The 13,323-nt window shown below is 39.2% G+C and overlaps 1 protein-coding gene across 3 annotated transcripts in view; it reads left to right on the forward strand.

Annotated features, from left to right (window-relative positions):
* The window catches only part of TMEM63A (transmembrane protein 63A), a 32,900-nt gene that overhangs the window by 11,151 nt on the left and 8,426 nt on the right, over positions 1-13,323 (forward strand). For all 3 annotated transcript variants that reach the window (XM_081000154.1, XM_081000152.1, XM_081000153.1), the window contains 13 exons: positions 1,467-1,521; positions 1,932-1,969; positions 3,480-3,622; positions 5,459-5,510; positions 6,114-6,222; positions 6,585-6,655; positions 7,991-8,071; positions 8,826-8,949; positions 9,141-9,274; positions 9,888-10,025; positions 10,360-10,513; positions 11,019-11,125; positions 12,884-12,970. In XM_081000154.1, the coding sequence (XP_080856280.1) occupies positions 1,467-1,521; positions 1,932-1,969; positions 3,480-3,622; positions 5,459-5,510; positions 6,114-6,222; positions 6,585-6,655; positions 7,991-8,071; positions 8,826-8,949; positions 9,141-9,274; positions 9,888-10,025; positions 10,360-10,513; positions 11,019-11,125; positions 12,884-12,970 (1,293 nt within the window). The remainder of the gene's footprint in view (positions 1-1,466; positions 1,522-1,931; positions 1,970-3,479; positions 3,623-5,458; positions 5,511-6,113; positions 6,223-6,584; positions 6,656-7,990; positions 8,072-8,825; positions 8,950-9,140; positions 9,275-9,887; positions 10,026-10,359; positions 10,514-11,018; positions 11,126-12,883; positions 12,971-13,323) is intronic.

Here is a 13,323-nt window from a genome sequence, read left to right on the forward strand (position 1 = left end):
TAGTTCTATGGATTACAAAGAGGAGGAACTGTGACACTAAGTACATTATTAGGAATTGCTTCAGTAGTGGGGGTTTTTTAATAATAAAAAAGTGCAGCATATGTGTGTGTGGCGTGTGTGTGTGTGTGTGCATGTCTGTGGTTCCCATGAAAATTACCTGGTCATGCATGCTATTGATTAAAAAAGAAAAGCCCATTGTCAACGATGAGTTTAGAGCATTACACCTAGTTTAGCCCTGGAGTACATACTTTTTTAAAATTTGTGAAACCACTGTTTCGTTCAAAACTTCTCTTGAGCCAAACAGCTGTATAAGACTAGATCTTTAGGAAGAATCGGTGAATGCAGGGCATGTTTGTTTTTTGCAGTGGCTGAAACAATGCTTACTTCCAAGCGTGCCCATTTCCAGTTGCTGCAAGCTGAGGTCAGGGTTTGCAGAAAATAAAACAGCACTTTAATTTTAATATGAAGGTTTTGCAAAGGCTGTTCTTGCTCAAAACCTCTGTAGCAAAACTGAAGGGGAACAAACAGCTACAATGTGTAAACGTGAATTGGGAGTGAAGGAAGAGAGAAATGTCAAGACAGGTGGTGAAGAGTTAACCTAAGGACACGGAAGAAGGAAAGAATCATACTACCTGAAACTTACCAGAATGTTGTCAGTTTCATATTTGAAGGGCGAGGGGAGAAGTCTTTGTGTAGCTTCCCCCAAGGCTGGGTTGCATCATGGGTTATTTAGAAAGCTATACCCTCTGCTGAAATAGGGGAACATGCCAGCAAGGGAAAGAAGAACAGCAAGCAGACTTCCTTGACCAGCTTTCTGGTGACAGATCCAAAAGGGATATTCATGTTGCCCATTGTGGAATCTCACAACATTTGCTGCTGTGCACTTCCATGGTTGTTGTTTTATAAGGGTGCACACGTTGGTAAAGAAATAGCTGCATGAATTCCCAGTTGGAAAAAATTGAAATGGAGGGTAGGTATGTAATTCCTGAGCGGTGGGGACATGCACACACCACATGAATACTTCTCACGGACCTCTCACTAGTTTGGATGGGATCCATTGGTTTATTTGGGAACATCCTTGCACCAATGGGCTTGTGGAAATACTGGATCTGAGCTATGTATTGTGTCACAGTGTCTAGAAATGAAGAGACGGTCCTCTTAGTCATGGAATGAGATCTAGAAAAATATTGCTTTGAGGTCTTTTTTCGGGAGCAAAGCATTATATTGATATGAGAGTTAATAATTTCTACAGAACATATTCTACAGAACTCCCCCCTCCCAATTGTCTAAAATGTTATTCATGTTTTCACTATAGTATGCTTTCCTTCTAACTATTTGTTTCTTTTCCCTTTGGAGTATTTCTGTTAGCTGCTTTATTTGAGCTTCTTTTAAATATGCTTTTGAATTTTAGCAACTGTTGTTAAGTCTAGTATTCTAATTTTGAGGTCTTCCTTTGTGTATTCTAGTGATACCACTGTATCTGGTGATTTAGCCAATCCTGATGATTTGGACCCCGATGAAGTCAGTAGTATTTTGCATTAAGTATTTTGCATTTTCTTATTTCCCCACCCCCAAAAAAGCCTTCCAGTTACTTTGGGTATTCTCTGAAACATTGTGTCCTGATATTATTAGGAGGCTTAGGACCAACCCAAAGTGTTTTTCCCCTGTAAAATAAATTACAAATATAAATTTATAATTTGATCATTCTGCCTCCTACCCAAGCAGGAGAATCGGAGAGCTTTTGGGTTCAGGAGCTGTTTCTGCTCATGCAAAGGGGATAGCTTCTAATTACTCCCAGTTTCCTGTTCCAATTTGCAGCCTCCTGCACAGCATCGCATGCCATTTTGGATAGCCCCACAACCCCAAGAGCAGCTTTTCAGGGAACACTTGGATCCCACTCGTTCAAAAAAGAATATTTCTGTTTCTTCTAGGGTTTTTGTTCTTGGATGATATCTGCCTTTCGAATGAGGTGAGCACGCAAAGTAGCAGAGATCTGAGTGCTCTTTATGCTATACATTGCTTAATAACAGTTTCTTAGCAATTTTGGAAACAGAGGGCTGTACATTTTTAATGTTCTATGCTTTATCATTGCAGCAATTGGATTTTGGTTCGCCACCTTGAGAATTATTAATTATAAGGCGGAATAGAAAGCTTTTATATTAAATGCAAGAAGGGACAGCACTATGGTTAAAATGGTTAGAAAAACAGTTAGTAAGCCCACAGCTTTGAAATAAGATTTGAATTGTGTTATATAAAGGCATTTATAAATTTAATGTGTTTTTTTAAAAAATCTCTAATTCGTATCCCAGTATGTGTGATTTCTTTTTTTCTTTTTCTTTTAAAAAAAGGCTAATCCATTATTATATGAAGCAAGCCTACACAGTTCTTTGATCTTTTACCATCTTAACAGCTGGATAGACTGGCTGTGATGACACAAGTCCCCAAATAAAAATTCACTAGGGAAGGATCATTAGATCTTGCTGTTGACTCATTTATATGAGCTTGCCAAGAAAATCATGATTCTAAATTTGAGTTTTTAAGATGTTCTCAAACGTAGGAAGTGCAAGCTTCCTTAGGGACTCCACTTTCGGTTTCCCACCTCTGCAATTTATCTCATTTCAGGAAACTTTTTTCCAGTTATAATGAATAGTAGTGTACTTCTGCTTCTCATTAAAATGGTTTTCAGGATCACAGATCTTACCTAGACCTCTGTGCTTTGCAGTAAATACTGTCATGCTTAAGGGTTAGATTTAATGTTGTTACAGAACTGCCAACCTTATGATGACAATTAAGAAAATACCCTTCTATAATAGTTAGTTGATTTCTGATTTTAAAATTTTATATGGTGTTTATGTATATTGTAAACCTCTTTGTTTTCTAAAAAATAAATAAACGAAATTATGTATCTCTGAAATAAGAGGAAATAATTTTCAGGTTGGTATATTGAAATTGTGTAATGCTGTCCAGCTCAATAGTTTTTCATGTCAGTATTGCTGGGTTATAGAGTAAGGAAAGCTGTCCTGCCCCATTACAAAAACATTGAATTTATTTATTTTTATTGTGTTTACTGTGTCTTTCTGCATCTGCAGGATATTGTCTTTAGTGTGATAATTCTGTTCAAAGGTTTAGCTGTATTTCAAATTGGCATCTGCTTTTAGTTGTGCAAATAATGTCTCCGTAATCCAATTTTTAAAAAGTTTTTCATTCCGTATAGAATTGAATAAGGAGAAAGCACTCACATTCTGTAAATTGTTCTTTCCATGTGGATGTGCTTTTGTTTGAACCAGTTCAGCATCTTTTTACTGCCTAGCCTCTTTTGCTTCTGTATCCATGTGACCTTTTATGATACCACCATATTGCACAACACAGAGTATTTTCAGTCTGCAGCTGCAATGCAATCCTTAGTCAGCCTTCTTCTTAAGCATATGCCCACCTTTGTAAAACTTGGCAACTGACCTGTTCTGTTATTTGTGGTGCAGCGATGAAGAGATTCGTGTAAAATGTGGGGATGATGCCATTACCTATCTCGCCTTTCAGCGCCATCTCATCTGCCTGCTGATTGTAGTCAGCATGCTGTCTTTGTGCATCATACTTCCTGTCAATTTATCAGGCGACTTACTTGGTGAGAACCTTTTATGACTTGGTGTTTCGTGTCACTCTTAATGCCTTGATGAGCAGGGCTCGCTTATTCTTACGGGGCTTGGTTAGAAAATCTCTGTAGTGGGTCCAGTGATTAAAGTACTCTTATGTAGGTGGGATATATCATAGTTATTTCATTTTCTCCGGAAAACATTTGGGCATCTGGTAAAACCTCTATTGTGGCCTTGACAATAAATTACTGCTTCTGTATTGGAGTAGCACATCTGTGTTGATGATAGCCTATTACTACTCCATGGAGAGTATAAACATATGCATTGGTATTCAGTAACTAGACTAAGTTTTTTTTTGCCAAGTATATTAGAGTCTCACAATGTGTCTAGATTAGCTGGTGTAGGTAGTTTTCCTTCTGAACCAACAGCTCCGGCTTGGAACACATCCTAGGCTGTTTTAGCCATTCTGTTCACAGTTGTGGCCACTGAAAATGTAAGAATTCCATGTCTCAGCATACCAAAGATAATGGCTATGAACAGAGCTAAACAGTCTTTTATCCCAGGATGATACAAAAAGTGAGTCAGCAACTCCTAATAATCCCGAGGCCTCTTTCCATCACTTTTTAAACTAGCCTGTGTTTACATGACCAAGGGGGTTTGAAAAGTTAAGGGGTGATTAAGTTGGCAAAAAGACTACATAAGAAGAGGATTGTATAATGCATAAAAATTCAATGGAACTGAAAGTGGTACGCTCAAAATCTGTCTCTTTTTACATGCGATGCTTAAGGTGCTGGAGCTTGTAGGTAAGAAATCAATAAAACTAAGAAGGCATGTTTTTTTAAAATATATATATAAATATATATATTATTATAATCAATATCTCTAGCCAGAGTTTGTGCTTTCTCTGTCTTTTAAAGGAACCCAGAAGCTCATTTTTAGCATGTATTCTTTCTGAGATAATATCATAGGAATCAGAATGTTTATACCAAATGGTTAAAAATAATATCCAAGTGGTGGGCCTATGCTATTCCTCAGTGGCAAAGAAATTAGAACCCCCTACCTACTCCTCAAACAGCAGAAGGGAGTGGTGGCGGCTTGCTCCTTCTGCCTCTTTCCTTTATATTTCCTTGGGGGGGGGGGGGAGAAGAGTGTTTTCTTCCTTCCTATGTGATTTTTAGGCTCCAAAAGGTGCTACATAACTGTTGCTAACCTAATGGGCCTGGGATAGGTTCCTCTGTGGAATCTGGCAGAGGGACCCAACTGGTGCAAGCCTGCTTGTTTGGAGTTTGTCTGGGGTGGGAAGGTATTAGCAGTGGGAGAATGGCCGTGTGTCCAGCCCTTCCAAGGAAAGGGTGAGCACAGAGATGGAGGATATATAATGACGTCAATGGATTTTAAGGTGGAGGAGAGTGAGTAATAGGTTATCTATTTCTTTCCTCGCTAACTCAATGAGTCCTTCAACTTGGCCTGACTTGTAGTGCATGTGTGCTGATATTGCATGCCAGATTCCCAGTGACTTGATCTTTGAGCACATGTGATAGCTACTGCAATGCTTTAGGATATGAGGCTGGGGGTCATTTCTGCCCCATTCCTCCATTATTTTGTACGGCTGGAAGGTAAAACTCGAGTCTTGCTTACTTACCCTTGACTGTAGCATCCCTGGTGTGTATACTGATGACATGTTCTATACTAATAATGATTTTTATCTGTATTACAAACTGCTTTGAGATTTATAAATGAAAGCAGTATATAAGGGTAGAACTATTATAATAAATCAGTGGTAATATTATAGTGATTCAAGAGCATTTTGTTCTTTTTAAAAGAATTAATTCAAAGTGTGTATTCTGCGCTGTTGTCCTGTTTTTCAGATAAAGACCCTTACAGCTTTGGCAGAACTACTATTGCAAACCTAAGAGCAGGGTATGTAACTATTGAGATGTTAACATCATATATGTATATTGTGTATGTACTGTAGTATCTACCTGAGTCTCACATTCCTTGATTTTACCACTTGGGGACTTCCCCCCTGCCATATAAGTAAAAAGCAAGTATTGTATGTAAAGCAGGCATGGCAGAACAAGATATACGGAAAGTGTACTGCATTTTACTTATCCCTGGTTTGATTTGGAATAGACTTGGGTTGCTATTGGAAGTACTGTGGGGTCTAAATGCTTCTTCCTTTGCCCTCAAGGTTAAGGGCCCTTCAGGTTGACGTGTTTATTGCGCTTTCATCCTGAAACATGCTTGCACAAAGCTTACATGGATTTTGGGTTATAGGTAATCTTTCTTGAGCATTCTCAATATACATTTTTAATATATTTAATATACATACAAAATATACATTTTTTAAAAGACACGTGTCCTGTATGGTTTAAGGGGAGGTTGTAAAAGGTAACATAGTCAGTCTTATGATTGCTATCCTGCCTTGCTGACCGCTAAACAGTCATAAATTGAATAGTAGCTTAGGCAAATGTTATACTCCAGTCATTTCACTTCTAATACATCAAAACTTGTGTTCCACAGCAACAGTCTTTTCTGGCTGCACACTATTTTTGCTGTTGTGTACATGATTTTGACCGTTGTCTTTATGAGACATCACACTCAAGCCATCAAATATGAAGAAGAAAGCATAGTAAGTTTCTATATTCTTAAAAATGTGTATTGCTACTTCTCCTAGTGTAAGCTAACCTAAAACCAGAAAAACTACCCCTTGACAAATCATGTATGCACATTTCTGATTTGCTGGGTTGTGGGACAAGTCTGCAAAACAGAACACACACAAAACCAAGAAATTTGGTGGAGCTTGTATTCCGTTCTGTTACAGCTGGGGGCGGAAAGTGTTTTTTTTGTGAACGGGGGGAGGTCAGACTTGTAATCCTTGTTTTTTTCCTCCAAATACACACAGTCCAACTTGAAATATATAATAATGTGTCTCTTTTCTGGCTTCTTCCCTAGTTCAGAGTCTCTGAGAAACTAATAATTTCTGTTCTGTAGGTAAAACGCACATTGTTCATAACTCATCTTCCCAAAAATGCCAAAGCAACAACCATAGAAAATCACTTTAAGTAAGTAAAAAAAAGAGAGAGAGAGGGAGGCTGAATTTCTATTTGAGCTTATTTTTCTTTGTTTAAAGGGTCCTTGTAGTTTTAAGCTCCCTTAATGAAATACATAACTAAGTTATTGTTTAATTTTACCTACAGACTATTATTAAAAATTGATTTGCAAAGCCTGCTAAATGTAGGTCTTGAATTTAGTGTCTACCCTAGCTGCGTTGTGTGTAGTGACAGCCAAGCATTAATAAGCTACTAGACTTCCTTCTTAAGAAGAGACCTTGTCCATATTAGCTGGCACCAGGGGTTAGTCCTATCTACCCACCCACTACAAGAAAAACTGTAAAAAAAGAAAAAATGGGGGGGGGGGGAGGCTAGCTGGAATGGTACAGAAGAGCAAGAGGCACTGTATTTTGACAACTTTGTAAACTTGTGCCAGCAATTAATTTTAAATTGGCATAAGAGGGGGTCGATAGAGCAGTCAGAGGAGAGCTTTCCAGCACTTGGCTAACTGCTTTGTATGGAATGTCACTACAACCTGTGGAGCCAATGGAGTATAATTTTTTGTTGCCTGGCACCATGCTTTCACCCGTGCGGTGGCAATTTTCCTGATTATCCAATGCCTGGAGCAATATTATTTGGGCATGATAAACTGGCTCCCAGGAAGCATTTCCTGGTACATTTCATTGTTCTCCAGATTTAACTTCGTGAATTAATATTTGGGTTTTAGTGGTGGGGTGAAATCTCTGTTCAGCTTCAAGTAGATTTAAGTAAAACAGCTTTTTGGGGGGAGGGGGGGGAACCTCACACACCCAGAAAAACATTAGATTATATTCTGAGGTTTAGCTCTATTTCACCCCCAGTGACATAACCAGGAGCACAATGGGGGCTGAGCCCAACTACAATTTCCCAAGTTTTAATTTTCCTCCTCCCCACCCTTGTGCTCCCTTCCCATGTCACCCGAATGTGGGTAGCCTTCATTATTCCTCCTTCACTGACACAGCAGGAGCCCAGAACCCTGGAAAGTGTAGTTTGCAAGGCTGCAGTATCATGACCAGGGAATTTGGTAGGCCATTTATGGCACCTGGCAGTAGCTATTGCAACAGTATTCTAGGGGTCCTGTACCTTCTAGGCTGTGATAGGAGTGTCCTCCTTCTGGCACCTGCTACCAAATCAGTTTTTAAAGAGTGTTGAGGACAGCAAGTCTGTGCTTCAGACGACTTTGAGCCCCAATCACAATAGGCTTGTGTTAAAATGTCTAAATTTATATTCTGAGCCTACTTATTTTTAAATGCAGTGTTTGTCACCATCTTATTACAGTTTGTAATTATCTGTTTCATCCTTTTGCAGTGAAGCGTATCCAACCTGCGCTGTACAAGAGGTCCAGTTATGTTATAATGTGGCCAAACTCACCTCTCTCTACACAGAAAGGTACCTGCATGAAAAATGTCCTGGTGAAACTGCATTCACTTCATTTTAAAATGCGTTAACAGCAAAATGATCTGGTCCTGGAGATGATCACCAGTACCAGGCTGCTGGTATTATCTTTGCTGTTGTTAAGAATATTTCAGCCTTGCAGAATCAATCATGAGATACTATTAGGTTTTGCATACAGAAACAATATTTTAGCAAGAGAAAGTTATAGTTTTCTATACAGAGGTACAGTGACTTTTACCACATGTAGCCATAATGTCCCTACAGCTTTTCTTAACTCCAGTTCAGTTTGTGGTTCCTGAAATTGCAAAGCAGTATGTTGGGGTTTGGGGATTGAGGATATCCAGGTTCAAATCTCTTATGAGGCGAAGAAGCTCAGCGTATGATCTTGGGCCAATTGCTGTCTCTCAGCTTTAGTCTATCCTAGAGGAATATCGTGAGGGTAAAATAAGAGAGCCTCATGGATGACTCCTTGGGGAAGGGTAGGACAAAAACATAATATATACAGAAATATAGAACATGATACTTTCACATTATAGGAACACCATTGGTCTACATAGTGCATACCTGCAAGATTTGGCATTCATAAGCTGATACAAGTTTTAGATCTTTAGTACACATGTTGCATTATATGTATGTATTTGGGCTGTTCTGTAACTCTTACTTATAAAAATGTGTTTCTAAGATGGGCACATAGTTTTGAGGAATTAATCTGTTTTTGCATCATGAAACCTTATGTGTTTGTGCCCAGAAAAAAGGCAGAGAAACATGTGGCTTATTATACACAAGCGTTTCAGAAGAGTGGTAAACGATGTCTCATTCACACAAAATGGTTTGGCCAGTTCTGCTGTTGTGATGTCAGAGGTTGCAAAAAGGTAAAGAGCCTGTTTTATTACTTGTCTTAAAACTGTGTGGAAGATAAAATGCTTTGTAGCTTTTGTATATGATGTCTCTGTTTAAAAAAGGAAAAGCTTAATATATAAAAAGTGAAAACAGTACTATTTCCAGATCTGAACTGTAAGAACTATTGAACACTGTTTTTGTAACAGAAGCTTCCTTTCAACAGGAGGATGCTATAGATTACTACACCAAGGTTAGCAATAAATATTTGAGCGAATATTTGAAAGAGGAAAAGCTAATTTATGAGAAGCCACTGGGAATGGCTTTTGTAACATTTGAGGAGAAAGGCATGGCAACACAGTAAGTGTTTTGTTCTTTTAATTCAATATGGTCATCAAAGCTGAATTATTTACACTAAATGAAACACAAACCAATCCCAGTTCACCCCACCCCCCGCCCAAAACCATTCATGCATCTGTTTAAATACCACAGGAAGTCAGCAGATGGAACTCAGAGTACATTGCCTTTTCAGCTCATCTGAGGTTTTTCACCCATTCCTCTCCTCACATTTAACTAATTTTAGCTGGCAATTGACTTTTGTCTTAATCAAACAATGAACCTCTTCTGTTTGAACTGCATTTATCTGAAAGACCTAAGGATACAAATTCCAGAAGAGTTTCTGTATTAATTTTTTGGCAGTGAAAACCACAACAAGGTTGTGAATGATATTTAAAGTATTTGCAGCCTGAATGGCCTACTCAGAGTTAGATTACTTTTATATGTTATAACTTGTGTCTGCATACACAGTTTTAATCTAAGAAACAATATTGATTGTTACCCTCTGGTGGCTGTGTGGCATTGAAAGGTTACGCAGGGGTTGCTTTGATCATGCATAGTAACTTTCCTTTCAGTTTCTCTGTACATTATCAAGTAATTCCAAGTATGAATGCTGAAATACTTTATTTTATTGCAGTATTCTTAAAGATTTCAATGCCTGTAAATGTCAAGGCTTTAGGTGTGTTGCAGAACCTCAGCCATCAGCCTACAGCAAGGAACTCTCTGTTTCAAAATGGAATGTTGCATATGCTACTTATCCAGAGGATATCTGTTGGTAACTTTATTATTATTATTATTATTATTATTATTATTATTATTATTATTAATATACTGCCCTTCACCATATGATCTCGGGGCAGATCACAGAATAAAATACAGGATAAAAACAAGTAAATAATTTAACAAAACAGCAAAACAATAACTGCCCTTCTCACAGTCATGTTTAAAAGGGATAAGGCATCACCCTGCCTGTTATTTCCTACTTCAAATCATGCCTCTTTCTTCCCTGCCCCATGCTTTGTACTTGTTTAAGCAACAGGTACATCTGTTAATACCATTATTGCAAAGTATAGAATACTTGCTGATCTGCTGTGTCTTCTCTCTTGCAGGGAAAAGCTCTCAGTTCAAGGGGCGAAGTGGTGGTTTCTTTGGCTTAGCATCAACTTGTTCCTGTTTATTGTGCTCTTTTTCTTGACAACCCCTTCCATCATTATCTCGACAATGGACAAGTTTAATGTAACCAAGCCTATTCACTATCTTAATGTGAGTAGCCCATTACATTCCGGTTTCATTCTCTGTTAATGCCCTCATGGGAAAACTCAGAAAGTGTAGATGAGCTGGAAATGGTACAGCCCTATGTAACACCTCCCACAAAGATTTTTTAGAGGGTTTTGCCCAGAAATTGTAATTATGCAAACACACTCTTTCATCTTAATCTTTTGTCAAAGTCTGTGTAACTCAGGCTTCCTCAGCCTTGGCCCTCCAGATGTTTTTGGCCTACAACTCCCATGATCCCTAGCTAGCAGTACCAGTGGTCAGGGATGCTGGGAATTGTAGTCTCAAAACATCTGGAGGGCCGAGGTTGAGGAAGCCCGGTGTAACTGGCCAAATCCACCTCTGTATTCTTCCCACAGACTAAGCCATATTCGGTGAGTTGGATACCTTTCTTAAAAGCTAATATAACAGATATGCTTTCAGCTCAGTTGTTTTCAAGGTGACTATATAGAAATGGGCTTCATTGCTTTCTCTTTCCTCTCCATCCTCATAGAACCCTGTTGTGAGCCAATTCTTCCCAACACTCATTCTGTGGTCCTTTTCAGCTTTGCTGCCAACAATAGTATTGTACTCAACGTTTCTTGAATCGCACTGGACAACGTAAGAATATATGTTCCTTTTTTGCTAGTTAAAGACCTCAAAATTATGTGGAAGGAAGGGTATACATACTTTATAGAAAGTAGAACTGCAAAAACTAGCAGCTTCCATTCCTCCCAAGTAAACACTGATTTTTAATGTAAACATGCCATAAGGCAAAGGTGAAGTTAGACATTAATCACAGAGTTGGAAGGGACCATGAGGGTCATGCCATATTATAACAAGAGCCACTCTCTTTTCCCTAGGTGAGTTAACTAATACAATCTATCATGTTGTTTTTATTTGTTTTGCTAAAGTTTCTAATCAGGTGTAGTGTTTGACTTATGGGAGTGTTCACTGAAAGACTGAATGTTTTTAAGGTAGACCTGTTGTGACTATGGATTGCTTATGGCAAGGATAGGAAACATCCAGATTTTGTTGGACTCCAATCAGGTCGAAGGTTAGGAATGATGACAGTTGTCGCCCAACAACATCTGGAGGACCACAGGTTCTCAATCCCTAGCCTACGGCATTTATTACATGTCTGTCTTCCATTTTTTTAAAAAAAGAAGTTTACCCTATATCAGACAATCCCAGCATGGGTAACAGCTTAGTTAAATCATTACATTTCCAGGGAGCTGAAAACACAGCACTGAACCTCAGTAATTAAAAACACCCATAGAACCTCTCTTGGCTGTCAGTAGCTGGGCAGCTACAATCCCATACACGCATGGGCAAACAGATAAACGTTGGGAGCCAAAATGCCACCAGCTTTATTTCTAGAAGAAGAACATTCCACAATCCCCAAGAAGGCCCTATCTTGTGTCGCTATGCACTGTATTTCTCCTGGTAGTATGGCAATGAGAAAGCCTACCATGTAGTTTGAAGGGCAAAAGCAGGCTGATTCAGGGGTGGTTTTTCCTTCAGATACCTGTATATATAAGACAATACAGGCACCACAATACCCAGCCCAGTAGAATATAGGCAACCAATGTAGATCTTTCAAGTTTTGCATTACAGTGGTACCTCGGATTACAGATGCTTCAGGTTACAGACTCCGCTAACCCAGAAATAGTATCTTGGGTTAAGAACTTTGCTTCAGGATGAGAACAGAAATCGCTCGGTGGTGGCAGCGAGAGGCCCCATTAGCTAAAGTGGTGTCTCAGGTTAAGAACAGTTTCAGGTTAAGAACGGACCTCTGGAACGAATTAAGTTCTTAACCCAAGGTACCGCTGTATATTATCTTGGTAGACACTTGGTAGTCAGTGTTCTTGTCAGCTGCATTCTGCACTAATTGTAGCTTAATTAAAGGAATAACATAAAAAATAGCCCCCCACAAGACACATTTAAAAGGCCATAGATTGTTTAATCAGCCGAAGGCACCGAAAGCTATGTAATAAGGGTGTCAGGCGAGCCTCCTTGGGAGAGCATTCCACAAATGGGAGGCCACCCCAGAAAAGGCCCATTCTGGTGTTGCTGCCCTCTGGACCTCTCGTGGAAGGGGCAGCTCAAGAAGGGCATAAGATGATTATCACAAAGTCTGGGTCAGTTCGTATGGGGAGAAGTAAGGTAATTAAGACATTGTGGTTCTGAGCTGTTTAAAGCTTTAAACCAGCACTTTGAATTGGGCCCGCATCCTAATTGGCAGTCAGTGCAGTCGGGCCAAATAGTAAAATTTCATTTTTTGTTACCTGTAAGAACTGGAAAGGTAGAAGGAAGACAAAGGCCCATGTTTTATAACATAAGTATGCAACATGTGATTAATAGTTTCTTTTTTAATAGGTCTGGTGAAAACAGAATAATGATGCATAAGGTCTACACTTTTTTAATCTTCATGGTGCTAATTTTGCCTTCACTTGGTTTGACCAGGTAAAAACCCAGGGCCGTAGCTAGGGGGTGGCGAGGAAGGCCCTTGCCAGGGGCACAGGTGGGGGGGGCCGCCGCCGCACAAAATTGGCTTAAAAATATGTCCATAAATATGTCTATAAATAAAAATATTGATTATTGCCTCATAAGAAAAGGTGAAAGTGAAGTGCATGAGGAATTGAATGGGTGGGGGTTGTAGGAGAGGCGGAAAGAAGAGCTAATTTGTCCATCGCTAGGGGGCGCAATCTGGACGGTTCCCCCAGGGGCGCAAGATCACCCTAGCTATGGCTCTGTAAAAACCGCATTAGAATCCCAGCTTTCTAGCTAAGACACTGGATTTCTTTTGGTGCTGAAAT

This window comes from Podarcis pityusensis (assembly GCF_964106645.2).
Source record: "Podarcis pityusensis genome assembly, chromosome: 3".
In the NCBI taxonomy this organism is placed as follows: domain Eukaryota; kingdom Metazoa; phylum Chordata; class Lepidosauria; order Squamata; family Lacertidae; genus Podarcis; species Podarcis pityusensis.